Raw genomic sequence first — 18,679 nt, forward strand, 5'->3', positions numbered from 1 at the left:
GAGAAGGAGGGGGGGGGGTGGGGGGCGCTCGATGTCGCTCAATGATGCTCTGCAGCCAAGATTCTCGCATCCTTGGGCGGCGTGAGCGGCCAAGCTGGATGGCTCGATCAATGAGAAATGAAATGTTAATTAAAGTCTTCAAAAGGCCAAAATGACCTATGAGACCAAAAGGTTACAACCATGTGTGACTCTAGTGTAGTGTCAAGGGAACATAGAGATAAAAATAAATGAGGGTACCCACAATGGGTAGGTATGTACGCCCAGCCTAGATCCTCGTCGTCATCAATAATGTCCTTATCACATAACACATCAGCTCAAAATACATATAAGGAGTGGGTACATTCACACGAGGGCTAAGGTGCACAACAGGGGAAGTAGACAATGGTGATCATCCCATGAGCCTCAATGTCCAATGTCCTCCATGGTCAGCTCTCGGGGGGGGGGGCATGCTCGATGTCGTTCAATGATGCTCGTAGCCACCACCGATGTAGACCTCGTCTACATTGTGAAGATCCTCGCATCCTCGGGCATTGCGAGCGGCCAAGCGGATGGCTCGATCAAGAAGAATTCCCCGATGAGGGTGTGACTGGGTAACCTTCGGTGGGCCATCCGGAGTAGTCCCTCTGTAAAAAGTAGTGATCTGGCTCTGTATGGATCCTCTATGTGTAGGTCCTCTGCTCCTAAGGGTAGGCTCTCTGATTCTATGGATCTCCATCAAGAAGAGACCTGGGCACCTCTAATCATAGTAATCCATGATGCAGGATAAGGGGCCAAAGCCCTCTGTGTAGGTCCTCTGCTCCTAAGGGTAGTCTCTCTCTGAGTCTGAATCTCCATCAAGAAGAGACCTAGGCACATCTAATCATAGTAATCCATGATGCGAGATAAGAGGCCAAAGCCCTCTCTAAACAAGCAATGAAAACGACCACGGATCTTGTAGTATGTTGTGCATTGGCAGATATAGTGCTCCTCTATCTCTGGCTGTCTCTGGCAAACCTGGCATAATCTCTCTTTTGGGGGTATACCTTTGTATCGGCCAATCTCTATCTCCAACTAGTGAGATGAGGTGTATAGCTGACCAATAATACATGTAATGCCATGAGATAGATGGGTATCCATATACTTGGGACGTGAGATGAACCTGTCATCTATCATTCAGAGAAGATGGTCTCGATAAAAACCATCTTTTTCCCCAACTCATGTGACGGAGACAGCCAAGTCCTTCTAGTATCCTGAATGAGATCATGTCTAATAATCTTGCAAATCTCTGAATGTGTGAGGGTGAGGGATGGTCCCCTGCATAAGAAGGAGCATGAGATTCATACATTACTTTCTCACATAGTGAGCTAGTAACACGGTCTATTGCCATAGAGAAGATAACCATCTTGTAAAGTAAATGGTTCCTCTTTCTTCCCTAGTGCAAGGGTTGAAATCACATCTCTAAAATCGGGATCAATAGCATACTCATCTATCATAGAAGATAGATCATTGTGAGTTGTTATGGAAACCGCATTCACTCTCGGCCGTCTTGAGAGTGCATCGGCTACTTCATTATGCTTGCCAGCAATGTGAGCAATATGAAAATGAAATTGCGAAAGAAAGTTTGCCCACCTCATTTGTTTGTCAGAGAGCTTGGTCTGCGTCATGAAGTACTTAAGACTTTGGTGATCCGTTCGTAGAATGAAAGGAGTCCCCAATAAATAGTGCTTCCATGAGTCTAAGGCATGTAGAACTACGAGGAGTTCCTTTCCATATATGCCTAGAGCTTGCTCAACAGGGTCGAGCCTTCGACTTTCATAGCCTATGGCATGCCCTTCTTGAAGCAAAACAACTCCAAGGTAATCACCACAAGCATCACATTGGACCTCGAATGGCTTTGAGAGATCCGGTAGTGTAAGCACAGGTTGAGAGATAAGCTTTTCTTTAAGCTTTTTGAAAGCATTGTTCTCATTGGCAGACCATGTATACCTAACGTTTTTCTTTGTTAGGTCATGTAATGGTCCTGCTATTAGTGAGCACTTTTCTATGAAGTGTCTATAGTATGCGCACATACCTATAAAGCTTCTTAATACATGAAGATTCCATGGTTTAGGCCATCCTTTTATTACCTCTAACTTTGATGGATCCATTTGGATGCCATCTTGAGAGATAATGTGACCTAAATATTGAATCTCTTGTAAGAAAAATTCACTTTTCTTTCGATTAACATAAAGTTTATTCTCTCTTAGAACTTGAAATATTACCTGGAGGTGTCGCTTGTGTTCGTCTAATGAATTAGAGTAGATGATGATATCATCAAAGAACACTCCAGTAAAGGTTGGGTGAGGCCTGAATAGCTTCTCCATCAAGCGATTGAATGTGGTTGTTGCATTGGTCAAGCCAAAAGGCATGACAATGTATACGTAAAGACCAAATGTAGTGCGAAATGCGGTCTTTACAATGTCTTGATCAACTATCCTTATTTGATGATAGCCACTTTTTAGGTCAATCCTACTGAAGTAGGTGGACCCTTGAAGCTTATCAAATAGGTCTTCTACCCGTGGAACGGGAAACATATTCTTGATAGTGATCCTATTCAGTGTTCTATATTCGACACACATACGATATGTGCCGTCTTTCTTTTGCACTAGTAGCAGAGGAGAACAAAATGGAGATGAGCTAGGCCTATCCATGCCCTTCTCAACTAACTCATGCACTTGCCGTATAATCTCTCCTGATGTTGAGCTTGAGAAACTCTATAAGGAGGTTTGTTAGGCGGTGAACTTCCTGGAAGAAGTTCACTTGCATGGTCATCATTACCTCATTTAGGAGGTAACTCAGAAGGGATGTCGTCAATAAAGACATCCTGAAACCACTTGAGAAAATTGGATAACTCTAATTCCTTTTGATTGTGTATATTTTCTTTTGCTAAAACATTAGGTTCGTTTTGAGAATCTTTAACAAAAATCATGTACACGGAAATAGAGCTCTTTATTGACTTGTTGAAAGCTTGTGTATGTACAATGGGTATAGTGTTATCCATTTCCTTAGCATCTATATATATATCTTTTTCCCTGAACTTAAAGGAGATTCTCCTTTCAGGGAATTTAACATTGGCAACCATGCGATCAAACCATGGTGCCCCTAGGATTACATCCTCATTCTTGAGAGGAGAGATAAAGAAGTCCTCTTTGTCCACATAGCTTTGGACATGGGAGCCTCAATTTCCCGATTAAGGGAGTGACTAAAGCTTCCTACCCCTTGAAAGCACCGTCTGCGGGTAGGACATCTCCCATCTCGTAGGCTTGTATGCCTAGCTTGGTGGCCAACTCTATAGATATAAAATTGTGAGTAGAACCAGGAGCAAAGAGAATAAAAGCATCATGTTCTCTTACGTTTTCCCAAGCATGGCATAGAGGAGATCATTTGTGGTGAATTTCCTCCTCTTGGATTTCGAACAAGGTAGCTCTAGGAGGTTCATGGCGGGTGTTCTTTTGGGGACAAGCGCGGTACGCATGCCCTTGCTCGCCGCACTTGAAACAGCGGTCATCCTTGCGATAACGCTCAAGCTCTTCAGGAGAAGCTTTAAGTTGTAGGTCCCAAAACTTGTCTACATATTTGTCAATGGATTCGTAAGGAGAGAGCTTTAAGCTTCGCCATTCGGTGAGTACTTTGTCTTTGGCATCGGTGGCCAAAAACTGCTTCATAATGGAAGCTCTTAAAGCTTTCCATGTTCGTGGAGCTTCACCGTTGGCACGTAGGCTAGACCACCATTGTCTGGCGGATTTTTGAAAGTGCATAGCTACATGGCGTAGCTTAGAGGACTCCGTGAAACCCTCATCTCCAAACGCCGCATCGAATTGTTGGATAAAGGCCAAGACTTGTCCGTAGCACCCAAAAGTGTCATCGTAGGCAAGGAAAGAGATGCTCTTCCCTCCCTCTTTGAACTTCTTGAGCTTGGATGACCTCTTCCACGCGGCATAGGATTTCCTATGCCCTCGTCTTTTTTATGGCTCAAAGGTTGCACCATCACTTTCTTCAGAAGATGAAGAATTTGAGGAAGACGGAAAAGAGGGTGACCTCTTTCTCGCCTTTTTCTTGCATTGATCTTGATTGTCTTCACCATCACTTTCATAAGAGGAAGAGGATGAAGAAGATGGAGAAGAGGGTGTCCTCTTTCTCACCTTTTTCTTCTCTTGCTTTTTGTCATCCCTCTTTAAAGTATGGTGTGGAGAAGTATGCGATGGTCTTCTCCATTTTGGAGGTGATGGAGAGCGTTTAGCCCGCCGTCTCCGTGGAGCCATCTCCGTCGAGGTGGCGAGAGACTCACTTCTTTCTCGTTGCTTCGTTGGAGGCTCTTGAATTCTCCTTTGAGAAGGAGATGCGACATCAAGGAGCAAATTTCTGAGCCCTTCGTATGGATCCTCTTCTTCTTCCCGAATCGGAGAGAGGCCTCTTTTGGAAGTCTCGCAAGGAGGCTTCCTAGGTGCTCTCTCGTCATGGTGGGGAGCTTGGAGAATCCCATGAGCATGAAGCTGCCGTTGCACTTCACTTTGGAGGGATGGATTGCCCATGGCTTGTTGAAGCCTAGAAACAAGATAGTTAACAAGCATCGGGGCATCATTAGTAGCTTGCTCATTAGCAAAATCAAAGTTATCAACATTAATTCACTCTCTTTACTATTGTCAGCCATTCTAACAACTTTGAGGTATAAACTTTTTAGGTGTACCTTGGCACTTCAAGCCCTAGTTGCTACTCCTCTTTACCCCTTTAGAAAAAGCACTCAAGCTACTGTACCCGTGGCTCGAATACCATTAATTGCAAGGAATAGGAGAGAGGGTCGTTCAACACCAAAACAGCACCGACTCCTGTCAAGATTCTAATAGCTCAATAGTGGTTAAGCCGTAGGCAAGCCCTGTAGGACTCCACTATTAAGACCATAGCTCTCGACGGTGATGCCCCGTTAACTGCACAAAGGCAGGCGCACTCCAAGGCTGAGAAACCCTATTCTACTTACTCACATGCAATTAATAGTACCAACCATTTATAGTTAGCTTGAGGACCTCCCTTCTTGAGCAAGAAAAGAGAAACCTTGTTCTCTGATACCAATGTAACATTTAATGGCCTAGTAACTTGTGTGTAACGGAAAATAGCATGAACATAGTGAGCATTTCATTGGAATAGCTTCGTAAGAGAATAACAAGAGTGCTTGGGTGGAGAGAGCAACAAAAAGTATAACACCTAATGAGATAGCATGAACAATACTTCAAAAGAGAGAGAAATTAAGCAATTGACAACAGTTGAGGACAGGATTTGCATGGTGCCGGTCCCCCCTCCAAAAGGCTTTGTATTATGGTTTCTTCCGACAAGAGAGACATTTTACAATACAATTCTTTGTGTTCCTTCAATACTGGCTACTGCAATGAAGATGGAAACTTCATGCACTAAGCAAAACACTTATCAAACACAACATCAATTCCCTCAGGGTCTCAGACCCAAGACCTCACACACCTCCGAAGATGGTGAGAGCTAGCAAGGTATGAGAGTAGATTGAGAGGAAGGAGTATTCTTCCGAGAAAGATGTACATCTCCTCACATATATCACTCATATTAGCATAGTTTAGCTTAGTAATTAGCATGGTAGAGGAGATGAGCATGCATTGAAGCTTGGCTCTTGGTTCGATTTGCATCACAAAGCCAAGAGTCGTTGGTGTAGGCATCCCTTCTCACAAGCTTGGAGGAGGTGGTAAGCTTTCCATTAAAGCTTGAGAAGGAGAGAGTGTCTTCTTTGCTTCACACATGAGATTGTGTGAGTGTGTGAGTGAATAATGCCTTGCAAAAATCAGCCCCTCTCTCTCTTGGTCGACCTCCCTTGCTAATTACTCATGCTACAACCCTATTGGACCTCCCCAAGCCTAGCCAATGGAAATTAAGCAGCATAAGTGATAGCCTTCTGACATGTTTCCACCTTTCCCCTTTTGTGAGAACTTTAGGTAATTAATAAATGCAACTAAACTCTCATTGGACCCCTTTGCCTCCTGACCAATAGGATTGCCTCCTGACCAATAGGAATCAGGCAAGCCATCGGGCTGTTGAATGCTCATTGGTCCCCTTGGGAGACTATCCAATAGTCTTCTAGAGAGCTTAATTCTTAATGGTTCTTTTATTAAGTGTTTTGAAATTAATTAAACTAAACTTACTCTAGCCTAATTCTCATTGGTCACCTCCATGGCCATCCAATAGGATTTGAGTACACATTGTGGACATCTGGCCTAGGGAGCTGACATGTGTCCCTCTTTCCCCTTCTGTACAAATGAAGCTTGTGAGTGTGTGTGGGTGTTTCTCTCTCATCCCCTACTTCTTGGGCTCACCCCCTCCTATGTAGGGCTTGACAAAGACTTTTTGGGACACACACAAAGCATCCAATTCCCCTAATGTTTGACCTTTGGACACAACCTTTGAATTTTGGAACCTTGGCATTTTGGAAGTCTTAATGGGCCGAACCTTAGGGTCTTTTGAGCCCATTGTTGCACATAGCTCTTTTGCAGATGGCCCCCCCTTTGGATCCCTATTTTCCCTCCTTTGGATCCCTACTGTCCCATCACTCATCTGTACAAAGCCATAATCCCCCAAATCACCTCTATGGGCATCCCCATCTCCTGTAGCCTGCGCATCAATCGACCTCTTGGTACCATGTCAAATGCTTTGTGAAAATCCGCAAAGCTACAATAGATCCGTCTCCCATGTTCTCTGCCCTCCTCAATGATGGCCCTAAGTGTCAGAACGTGATCAAGGGTCGAGAAATCCCTCCTGAAGCCGGCCTGACCCTTTGCTCGTACACCCTCGCCCTCTGCCCAATTACTCAAGTGTTGCTCCAGAATAGATACATACAACCGTGCCAAGGTGTGTCCAACCATAGTAGTGCGGTAGTTCCCAGGCTTTGTAGGGTCACCAGCCTTGAAGATGGGCACAATATTAGACAACCTCCAAGTCTCAGGTAATCCCTCACACATGGCACGATTGAACAACACTGCGAGAACCTCCATCAGCATATCCCTCGCATGTATAAAGTGCTCCGCTACTAGATTGTCATGATCATATGCCTTCCCGGTCCTCATCCTGTCGATAGCCCTTTGTACCATCTCAGGTGTAAAGAAATAGCCGGGCAAGGCTTGGTAGGGTCTAGAAGGGGTTCCTGTCCAAGAACCGTATATAATGATGTCGCATATTGGCCCCACACATCAGGTGAAGTAATCACTAGGGGAGGGGAGTGCTCATGGAAGAGTCGCCATGCCTCTCCTGAGTCCCTACTCAAGAACATCTGATATAAGTCTCGCTCCATCTGAGCTAGGTAAGCTCGCTTCTTCTGTCGCACAAGGTGTCGGAAAGCAATCCCAGACTGTCTGTAAGTAATGACTCCTAAAAGAAGATCCCTCTGAAGCTGGGCTCTCATCTCTCTGCACTCCTCATCGTACCAATTATTCTGGGGCATGCTCCCAGAATGTCGTCTCTTGCCCCGCTGAGTGTGTGGGTATGCGACTGATGCAGTCCCATACAATGTCTCAGTCAGTAGAGTGGTGCACTCCTCCACTGAGAGGCCTGTACCATTTGTGCCAGTTGTGCCAGTTTTCCTCTATATAAACGAAATCAGTCTCTGGTGTAAATGTATAGCGGGTGTGTGACCTGCCTCCTGATGTCTGGGTTGTACTATACTGAAATTTAACGGACAGTGTCAAGAGAGCATGATCTACTGCTATGCCCATTGGCTTGGCTCCCACTGTGAAATCCTGAATGCAAGGGACAAAGCTCGGTTGTGTCATAACATAATCCACTGTAGTGGACCCATGTCTGTGTGGAAAGCATGTGAAACCGGCTGCTCCAGGAAATCGTTGTAAGCCATTAAGTATGGCTAATCCATGTGTAGTCGTCATTTCCATGAGGTATCTCCCATACTCCGTCTGCTCTCTGTCATCTGAGCATGTGTCAAGTCCCAACTCACCCACATCCAGCTCTCTAACCATCTCATCTGAAGTGTCGTAGAAGACTGTCTGCGAGTTGCCCGTTCGGGCATTGAAGTCCCCTAGGAGAATGATATCGCCATCCCTAGAAACTCCCAGATGTCATCATCTAGTATAGAGAAAGGCGACTGCCCTCTGGATACATCATACACTGATGTACTGGGAGGAAAGTAACATATGGCAATATATAGGAATCGACATGTGTCAGCTCTCAATCTCACCCACATATATCTAGCATGATCATCTCTTCGTAAAATATGCAATAATGGTTGTAGTTCCTCTTTGAATAGCATTGCTACTCCTCCTGAACCTCTACTCCCATGCTCAGATCTCGCATTTGTCATGTGAGCTCTCTCCCATCTGTATCCCAGCACATGTGGCATCACCTGTCCAGGGACCTGATGAATCTCTGAGAAGAACACAATATCCTTATCTTTGAAACTATCCTCAAATGCACCCACGTCCAACCTCATAGACCCATTACAATTCCAGGTAGCCATCTTCAATGTGGTACCATAGGTCTCGCACCGTCATGCAATGCACCGCTCTAAAATCACCACCCATCCATCTCTGTAGAAGGCCATCTTTCCCTTCTCCCTTGCCGCTGTAATCTCTGGCATACCTCTCTCATATGTGCGAGCTGTGAGAGAGTCAGGTCATCGTCGAGGAAAATACATGTCTTTTTGAGAGTAGGCCTCTTCCTCAAGAATTCCTTCTTCTCTTCCAACGAGGGGAAGCGTAATATGAGAGCTCTCCCCTTTGAAGACTCTCCCGTGCCATCACTTTTCTTACCTACCCTCCATGCATTTGTGTGCAAAGGCTTCTCCATCCCCATCATGGATGTAAGGCTTGTGACCTCTTTCTCCAGATTGTTTATGTCCTTGAGACCGGTCACTCTCACATGCAGTGCTCGCATCCGCCTTCTTTGTTCCTCTTCGAGGGTCATGTTGATAAGTGTCGGTGTACAAGGAGTCTCTTGACCTTTCCCTTTCTTGGCGACCTCAATCCATTTTTCGGCTTCAACCGCCTTTTTCTGTGTCCTTATTATCATCTCCACCCATGAAGATGTCTTTGCCACGCTCAGTTTCTCTTCCTCTGTGATCATCCTTACCTGTTCCTTGATTTTCTTGATTTCATCTATCAAGGAGGGCTGAAATTCGCCTTCCTTTAGTCCACTACTTACTCTATCAACAAGCTCCTGTTTAAGGGCTGAGACTTCTTTTTTGAGTGTCTGTATCTCGGCGTTTGGGTTCTCTTGTTTGAGGGCCGAGACTTCTTCTTTGAGTGTGTATTTCTACGTTAAGGCTCTCTTTCCATTGTGCGCCTTCATTGAAGACCATCTGAAGGGGTTGGCCTTCTCCTACCACCATCCTTCCATCTCTGTTTTCCACTCCTTCATTTCTCTCTCCATCTGTGCCATCTGCTTGTTTGTGAGCATGAAGATTGCCTTTGCTCGCGACTTGCAAACAGGTGAGACATTGACGGCTTCTGTGTCCTGTGCAAGGTCCTGTGCAAGGGAGATTGCTTCCACGTTTTGTCGTTACAGAGATGTATCGGGCTCACTTACCATTTCGCACACAGAATTTCCCACTAAATCCTACGCGTATGATGCCCAACTGAGGTACGCGTATGATGTCTTCACAGCTACATGTAGGATGCCTGACCTCTTATGCGTAGGATGCTTGCTGACCTACGCGTATGATGTCTGTTGACCAACGCGTATGATGACCCTCCTACGCGTATGGAGTAAAAGCGCCTACCTGTGTGAATGATGTTGCCACCTACGCGTATGATGATGCCACTCGTGCGCTCTTCCCGCCATCTACGCGTATGATGTCTCCGTCTGCATTGTTTCCGCCTGTGTATCTGACCGCAAGCTTCAAAGGCCAAAATGACCTACGAGATCAAAAGGTTACATGTGGTGAATCTAATACCAGGTCTAGGTACAAAAAGTACAAAGAACTGAAAAGAAAATAGTGGGTAGGGACGGGGTGAAAGCGAATACAAAGGTCATAGGAAATACAAAGGATGAGCTGATACAATGCAATGGAGCTCTCTAACAGTCGAGGCATCATATGTATATACATCAGTATGCGGAACGGCTCCTATGTCACGCCAATATGGTATGAATCCTCTGTCGCAATCTGCGTCGATATCGAGAGGGCCCCTCATTCGTGGGCGACGGGACCGTCCCAACTCTATCGCTCGATCAAGCAGTATGCCTCTGGTGCCTCTGGTGTTGTTATGTTGTGGGAGCTGCTCGAACTCCTCTGTCTGACTGAAAGAATTCTGTAATCTTTCGTTGTCACTGGATCTCGCTCATTGTTGCCCCCTTCAAGAGGTCCTCTCTGTGTTTGCGAATCTCCAGTAAGTATAATCCGAGGCATCTCTGATCCTGGTATCTCATGACTCTAGAAAGGTCCCAAAACCCTCTCTGAATAGACATTGAAAGCAGTCTCGTATCTCATAATATACTAGGCAGTGACATATGTAATGTAGCTCTGTCTCTGGCTCTATTTGACACACCTGACAAATCCTGGACTCAACGGGTACTCCTCTAAATCTGCATGTCTCGATCTCTAGCTGATGTGAGGATGTGCGTATTTGACCAATAGCACATCGTATCCCGTGGGATAGATGAGTATCCATGTATCCTGGTCTGATCACAAAACCATCCTCCGTGAGTTGGAGAAGATGCTCTCTATAGAAAGTCATCTTCGTACCTAGCTCATGTGTAGGTTGTATCCATGTCCTCTTCGTATCCAACTGAATCAAGCCATGTCTGATGAGCCTGGTAATCTCTGCCCTAATGAGGGAGATGGAGAGTGCATCCAGAGAGTACTGAAATGGGGGGTAGCCGGTCCATACTAAAGCCATGTAACTGAAACCAAGATGCCATCTCTACATACCAACATGATCTATCTCCCTGCAATGCCAACTGTCGCGAAGACTCTAGGGCTAATCGAGCATATCTATCTCTAGGGAGAGCCCAAGTGCTATGCATAAATGAAATTGATCGAGTGAGTGACCAATCGAGGAGCAGTGAGCTCCGCCCTAACAATGTCATGTGGTACTGAGGAATGTCATGTGGTACTGAGGCCTTGGCCCTAATCATCCGAGAAATCATAGACACCAAGGGCTTCTCCATACATCTTCATCCATCAGTATTGCCAGCTCTGCTATGATGATCAACTGGAGGGCCCCATATCTCCACTCCGTACAGCAGGGCCGAAGTGACCAACGTGTTAGAGAGCCAAAGCTTTGTCCGAGGTTCCTGGAACTGAACCTGCGAACATATCCTCTCAAGTCTCCCCAATGCTGCATAGGCTCTGGTCAATCGTGTATCTGTTGCACGCCTCAAGGAAAATACTGGACCACTGAAAACCACCCCAAGATAAGTGTATGTATCTACATACTACACAGTTTCTCGACCATATGTAAAAGTGGGGTGGACCTCCTTACCCACTGCGCCGTGGTGTTAAACACCATTACCTTGGTCTTACCAAGGTTCACAGACAATCCACTGTCCCATGCAAATACATGCAATGCATCTAAATGACGCTGCATTCCCTTTGGAGAATCGGAGATCAGCACAATATCATCAGCATATAATAGCAACGGAATCCATGTCCCTGCAAGCTGAGCACCTCTATCACCTCTATATGTACATAATCTGAAAACTCATCTACACATATCCCAAAGAGAGTCGGAGATAGGTGAGAACCCTACTTCACCCCAATGGTGGAGTGAACCATGTCGGACATGCCCCGAGTAGTGCGTATCTGTCCTATCATTGTCCTGTATAAAGCTAAGATCCCCCAGATCAGCTCTGTGGGCACCCCCATGTCTTGCAATCTGCGTATGAGTCTAGCTCGTGGCACTTGTATCAAAGGCTTTGCGGAAATCCACAAAGCTACAATATATCCTCCTGCCATGGTGTCTACCCTCCTCAATAATGGCTCTGAGTGTCAAAGTCTGCTCAAGAGTGGAGAAACCTCTCCTGAACCCTGTCTATTCTGCTGCCCGTATGCCCTCTCTCTCTGCCCATCCACCAGAGTGTGACCAACCATGATGGTTCGGTAATTCCAAAGAAGCATAGGATCTCCCGACTTGAAGATAGACATGGCATGGATAAAGTGCTCTGCTACCAAACCTCCATGATCATGTGCTCTTCTTGTCTTCATCTTGTCAATAGCTTTCCTTACCCTCTCAGCAGTAAAGAAAGTACATGTTTCTGGGCATGCCCCTGGAGGGTCAGGCAAAGGTGGCTGCCCCGATGTTGTATAGAGAGATGTAACATATTCCCCCCATGTCTCTGTGGAAGTGATGGCTAGCGGTTGAGAGTGCTCATTGAAAAGCCTCCATGCCTCGCTACAATCTTGACTCATAAACAACTGATACAGATCACGCTCTAATTGAGATAGGTAAGCCCTCTTCTTTCGTCGCACTAGGTGACGGAAGATAATCAGTGACTGTCTATGTGTAGTAGTTAGTACCCATGAGCACCTCTCTCTGTAATCTGATCCTCGTCTCTCTACACTCATCATATCAGCTGTTCTGAGGCAGGCTCCCAGATCGTCTGCGTGTAGGTTGGTTGTGGGGATATGCCTCTGATGCTGCATCATGTAGCGTTTCTGTCAGAATCTGGGTGAGCTCATCTAGTGGTTGTCTTGGCTCTAGAGTACATAGTTGCCTGTATATCTCGTCAGTGTACACGTGAATCGACTCCCTCGTGAAGGTATACCGAGTATGCATGGAGGCCTCTCCCAATGGAGCTGTGTTGAACTGGAACGATAGAGTGAGAGAGAGTTGGCTCCTCTTGCCTCCTCGGCTCCAATCAACAAAAAGAGGAATAGAGGATGTGTCCTAGATTCTCTTTTTTTAAGCTTTTTTTTACTATCGTGGCATAGATAACCTACTAGATGTCAATATAATAATGGCTCCCAAAAAACTATATTCACTACTTACATAGTGCAAGCACACTCTAAAGAGAAGAAAATTCTAAAGGGAAAACAAGCAAAGCAAAACACAAATGTATGAAGGTGCACTCGACCATCTCTATTTATATGGAAATAAAAAGTCTTGACTTTCCACGTCACGGGTCTTTTCATTTCCTAAACTCACCCTTCACTTATGCACTTAAGATGTTTTGAAAGGATTTTTATTTTTCCTAGATTGGGGGGGCCTAAAAAATATCAACATTATATCAAAATACCACCAAGGGCACACACCTTAGGGGATAGCCCCCCAATCTTGCCTCTCGCAAGCGAATTTGTTTGCAGTGTTCTTATGTTGGGTTCACAGTGGGGAGGCAGAAGATGCCCCCTAAAATCCCATGTTCCGGGTGGAGGAGATGCATTCTACACTCTTCCACCGCCTAATTGTTCACACAAGAGAGAGTGGAAGAGGGAATGGTGATTGTTGGACGCCGCCTGATGTGAACATAGGGGAGGGGCTGAAGAGACACTAAAAGAGTTGAACCTCTTTTTTTTAATTTAAAGAAATGATATAAAATGAACTTTTTCTGTAATTCATGCTCACGCAGAGGGGGGGGGGGGGGGGGGGGGGGGGGGGGGGGTCGGTCCGAAAAAACATCTTTGTTACCATGTGTTGGCACTTCCCTGCGTTGCTTCCTTCCGCCCGATGAGAACAGCCTCTCCTAGTTGGCGAGCTGTGGTTGGTTGGCAGCAGGTGCGCTACAATTTTCTTCCACCACCAATTTGTTCAATCATCCACCACTTGTGTTTGAAGTACCAATCGGTTTCACACTCATTCAATGCTCTCCCACCGCCCTATTCAATGTAGCATGGTGTTTTTTCAAACCCTCTAAAACTTGATTTCAGATTCGTAATTTTATACCCACCCATCTGCATGGGTCTTGCATATGTCATGCACATCGATCAAACCGGGGAAGTAATGTTCGACGAGCATGAGAAGGCGAAGCACTATCTGCTAGGACACATGCAGAAAACAACTATGGAATGTTCTTGTTGTACATCACATCAGTTGTGTGTGTCCATAAGTTCAGACGCATTTGAAGAGATACAAGCTCTCATACATGTATGTGTGTTATTTCTATAGAAATTTGAAATGGACTTGACCACTATGAAATGTCCTTGCTGTGCATCACACCAGCTGGTTTTGGTGTTTTGCGTCCATGTGTGCTTGCCCATTTAAATAGATACAAGCTCTCATACAGGTACGTGTGGATAGAATGGAAATAAAGAAAAGACTCAATGATGATGGCAACCCTTGGAAGTTAATAGCAACAAAACAAATGAATTATTATTAAAATGCCAAAAAATTCAAGAGCAATCTATACGGTAGTCTAACTGACCAACCATTATCTGCTAGGACACAGGCAGAAAACTACTTTGAATTGTCCTTGCTGTGCGACACATTAGGTGGGCTTGCGCAATTACAGAGATAGTGCAATTACAGGTATATATGGTGTGTCGCATAGAAATTACAAATGGACTTTACCACTCCCACCAAATATTAAATAGAGAAGTAAGAGGGATTAAAGAATGCTCACATTTTGAGTCTTAGGGATTGTTTGACTAGGCTCTTTCGAAGAACGAAGGCTACCATCACACCAACTTTGTATCTGCAAATCAAGGAAATATTGAGCGAAGGGCAGAAATAGAAAGTATAAAACCTGTGAAAACAACTCATCACCTTCAAAGCAAGAACAAGCACTGATGCCAAGAGTTGGCTGCTTTCTTGGGACTGCAACAACAGCCTTTGTGCCCCCCTAAGCATAGACACCGCAGTTTGTATTGAAAACATCTCTAGACCTCCACATTTTTCCCAACAGCTCTGAATCAATAAATCAAGGCACAAAATTTGGTGGAAGAAGGCTTACACATGCGAAAGGGAAATGGACAATCACTTACTTAAGGTTCTCCGAAATAGACTGTCAAATTCTTACTCCATTTATCATTCAATTAATTCTCAATTTAACAGTCATCCACCATCACCTTGGTATGGAAATATATATACATATATAAATACACCATTGCCAAACAATATTCTTTCAAGGCTCCATGTGTGCCTCTGCTTTGAGCTGAAGAATGCCTTTGTTGGCTTGTTGTACTTTTATTATGTTTCTCCCTACAAGTGAGTGTCGTGTTTGAATAGAACATAAAAACAGCTGGGATTTTCCATTGTATTCGAGTAGACACATCAACCTCTCTACTGGGCTGAAGCCTGGTCTATTCTTGAAAGGAACGAGATAAAACCTTCATAGTCTCTTGAATCTATACCTGGATGATTCAGGAAAATCCCAGAATCACATATAAAGGATGGCGCAAGTTAAATCTAGTCTTAAACCCCACTCACATGAAAGGTTGCATGACAGTTTGTGAGTCTTACATTCATATGCGTCCTCCGCATTGCAGACAATCACTTGATGGTTTAAACCTGAACTTTCATGTAGTAGACTGTAAACCCCATTCTATCAAGTGCTTCAGTTCAATATATCACATGCTAAATTGCATGGCTTATTTAAGACTTATATGAGTTTGAAAAACAATGTATTTTGGACATGTGACTATTATCCTTGTCCATACAGCGTGCAGTCTGCCACATCTTCGGGTTGTCACACTACTCTTGATGCCAAGTGGATGGAGGAGTTGGTAGATACTCTTCAATTGTTAGAGTTTTACCTTGAGGCTTTTGGTTGAGCTTCGAGTATTCCAATAGTGCATGTTGATTTAGCAGGTTTAGCATGCCATTTCATCATAGAAAATGACCTTAAGTGCAAAAAAGTAGTCCGAGAGATACTAGACTAAACTCCTTATGCAAGGCCCACTTGCCAAAAAACCATGAGCTGCAACATAAGTATTAACATGTTTTGGCGGTAAAATTTCCAAGAAACTGCTAATGTTCACATGGCATTCTTGGTGATCCCCTGGTGCATGGTAGTTCAATCGTGCCATGCAAAGGTTGAAGGACATGGGCCCCTACTTGAGTCTCAAATTTCTCATTGTCTCCTACCATCATTTTCATTTTAGCTCCACCAACCAATACAATATTGCAAACCACATTGTTGTAGATCTCCACCATCATTGTTACAAAACTGGATTCCTCGGGATCTTCACCTGTATCCAACCAGATTACACCTGTTCTAGCAAAATTTCGGTAGCATAAACGGCCCCAAAATTCGCCTTGAACAAATCCCCTATTGGAACTCACTTCCAAAGACATACACCCTTCGTTTTCAGCCCAAAAACAGCAATTACAACTCGCTGTATTTACTTGTTTTTACCATGTTTTCAACCCTAAACAGTCCTGGAACTGTCCTCTAACAGTAGAACACTATTCCCAATGCTTCTGGCATCCAAACGGCTGCAAAACAATCCAAAAACAACGCATAACCAGCGTTGAAAATACACCCTTGTTCTTGCTCAAAGAGGCTCTTGCCTCAGCACAAAAGCATAAGACCGCCCGATTGTACATAGGTCAAATGAAGAGCCCTCTTGTGGGGCATCACGTTACTGCACGTAGGGGAAAGAGAGAGCAGTGTAGAGTGTGCAGGACAGCACTTCTTACACTACACTGTACATGAGAGGGAAAGCTTGCATACAAAAGCTCTTAACCTGTGACACGTTCTCAATGAAGCATCCCCCCAGCATAAATCGAGAACCCCCTCTTCTGTGCTTGACCTGTAATGCATCTATGAACAAATAGATGCAAAAGGGGGAAGAGTTTCATGGCTACCAAAACCTACGTATTGCTGAAAACGCAGCAAAACAGCCCTGTAAACACGCATCTGATGCCTTCCAATGCTGAAAATGAGCTCCTTGGTCCGAGGTAAAGTCATGGGAAGCTCAAAAATGCAGAGAAATGGCTGAAAATTAGAGTTATCAGCCTCCAAAATTGCTCCAAAAAGTAAGTTACGAGTTCTGTTCTCCCAGACTTGGTAAATTGTCCAAAAAGTGTCACTTGCACTCATGCACGCAATTTCCCCGCATTGGGCTTTCCGCTTGAAAATCTCTCAACTGGTTGCTCAATTGACTTTGCAACAGAGTAATAAAATGTTCCCCTTGTCATTCTGAAGCTAATGATGCGAAAAGATTTCATAGCCCAAAATAGCAGTTCCCTAAATTTTAGCAAATGCTTCCATTGGACTCTCATTGGTCATCTGACCATCTCTCACCACTGGGACCACGTCCAAAAATGCAATGTAGCCCAGTTCTTGGGTGATTTTCTCTAGGTGACCCCACCTTATCATTGTGTCTCCATTGAGTTAGTTTCCTAGTATCCACCAACTTATTCAGTGTGGCGAGGGGACCTAAATTTGGCCCGACCCACTCGTGGTGACCTGCCCTTCCCGACTGCGGATGAAACTCTCGGCCGTCGACCGTTTCACATTGGCCATACAATGTCGAACCATTTGCAACTTCAAAAAGAGGGTCCCAAAAATTAAACAAAAATCATCGGAAAGAAACCAACAACTCAAGTTAGCAATTGCCACATCCTCGTGACATACCACCCTCTTAAAATCGCAAACGTCCTCAATTACGTGCCATATATACATGCCATAGATGATTTAGTGTGGTAAGCATCCTTTCACCATCGCATGTATCCGCAAGAAAAACTGTCAAAACATGTGCCCAATCGACTTAATAAGACCTTCATACTTTTGTCCAACAATGTACACTGCTATTGCACTGAATCCATGAGTACATTTGATGTGCTAGTTCTATCATTACCCCTCCTTTGCAAACGTTGGATTGGGGCATACGTAGGCTGTAACCCAAAGGACTCAAGGTAAAGCTGCAATACATTTGGTGACTCTAACAGTTCATGCTCTTCCATCCACTTTGCATCCATAGGTGGATAGTTCTTGAACTTCACCAAATAGCATCTTTCAACCTGTCCCTTAACTTTTACGTGTGCAAAAGGCTCTTGCCTCTGCAAATGAGCATAATTCCACAACACTGTAGCGTACTACCCACGACCAAGTAAGCTCAAATTTCAAGATGATTTACCAATGCGTCAAAGAATCCAAGCAATCACCTCATAGAATCGGCGAGCAACGTGCCACTTGGTCTAGTGGCCAGTCTACCACCGTGAGACCTCTCCCTATTTCATCTTGGTTCATACTTGCAAACCCTAAAATCGCAGCAAAAAATCAGCCCTAATTTAACCACTTTTTGGCAGGACGAACGTTGAAAAGGTTATGTAGGAACATGCGGAATTTCCTGTCTGTCCTGTGAAGAGGAACCCTCTTCCATAATGCCCTTCCCTTTGACAGCCATATATTATCCTGCGTTCCTGTACTCTGTGTCTTCATCAAACCAACCGAGGGTCACTTCTTGAGGAAAAAGTGATTCTATCATGGCGATGGAACCATGAAACCAGCCCGTAGGGCGGTAGACATAGGCTTTCACCCGAAACTTTACTTTAAGCTTTAACACACAGAGAAACCTTGTAGAAGAAACCTGTAACGGGAATCAACACTTCAAAGCACACACAGCGCGGAAGCTAGAATGCTCCGAGCAGACGCTGACAACCTGTAGGCCCCAAAAACTGGCGCCCCTTTCGGTATTTCTTTATTTTTTTAGAGAGTAAAGTTACAAAACTAGATTCCTGGGGATCTTCACCTGTATCCAACCAGATTACACCTGTTCTAGCAAAATTTCGGTAGCATAACGGCCCCAAAATTCGTCCTGAACAAA

At 44.6% G+C, this 18,679-nt stretch overlaps 1 protein-coding gene across 2 annotated transcripts in view; it reads right to left on the reverse strand.

Moving 5' to 3' along the window:
- The window catches only part of LOC147445052 (holliday junction resolvase), a 72,107-nt gene that overhangs the window by 42,686 nt on the left and 10,742 nt on the right, over window positions 1-18,679 (reverse strand). The window contains exons 3-4 of one of the 2 annotated variants that reach the window (XM_086527527.1): window positions 14,673-14,813; window positions 14,530-14,601 (exon numbers count right to left, since the gene is read on the reverse strand). In XM_086527527.1, the coding sequence (XP_086383653.1) occupies window positions 14,530-14,601; window positions 14,673-14,813 (213 nt within the window). The remainder of the gene's footprint in view (window positions 1-14,529; window positions 14,602-14,672; window positions 14,814-18,679) is intronic. The other variant, XM_086527529.1, reaches the window with a different exon arrangement.

The sequence above is a fragment of the Adiantum capillus-veneris genome, chromosome 13 (assembly GCF_014529385.1).
Source record: "Adiantum capillus-veneris isolate H3 chromosome 13, ASM1452938v2, whole genome shotgun sequence".
Classification (NCBI taxonomy): domain Eukaryota; kingdom Viridiplantae; phylum Streptophyta; class Polypodiopsida; order Polypodiales; family Pteridaceae; genus Adiantum; species Adiantum capillus-veneris.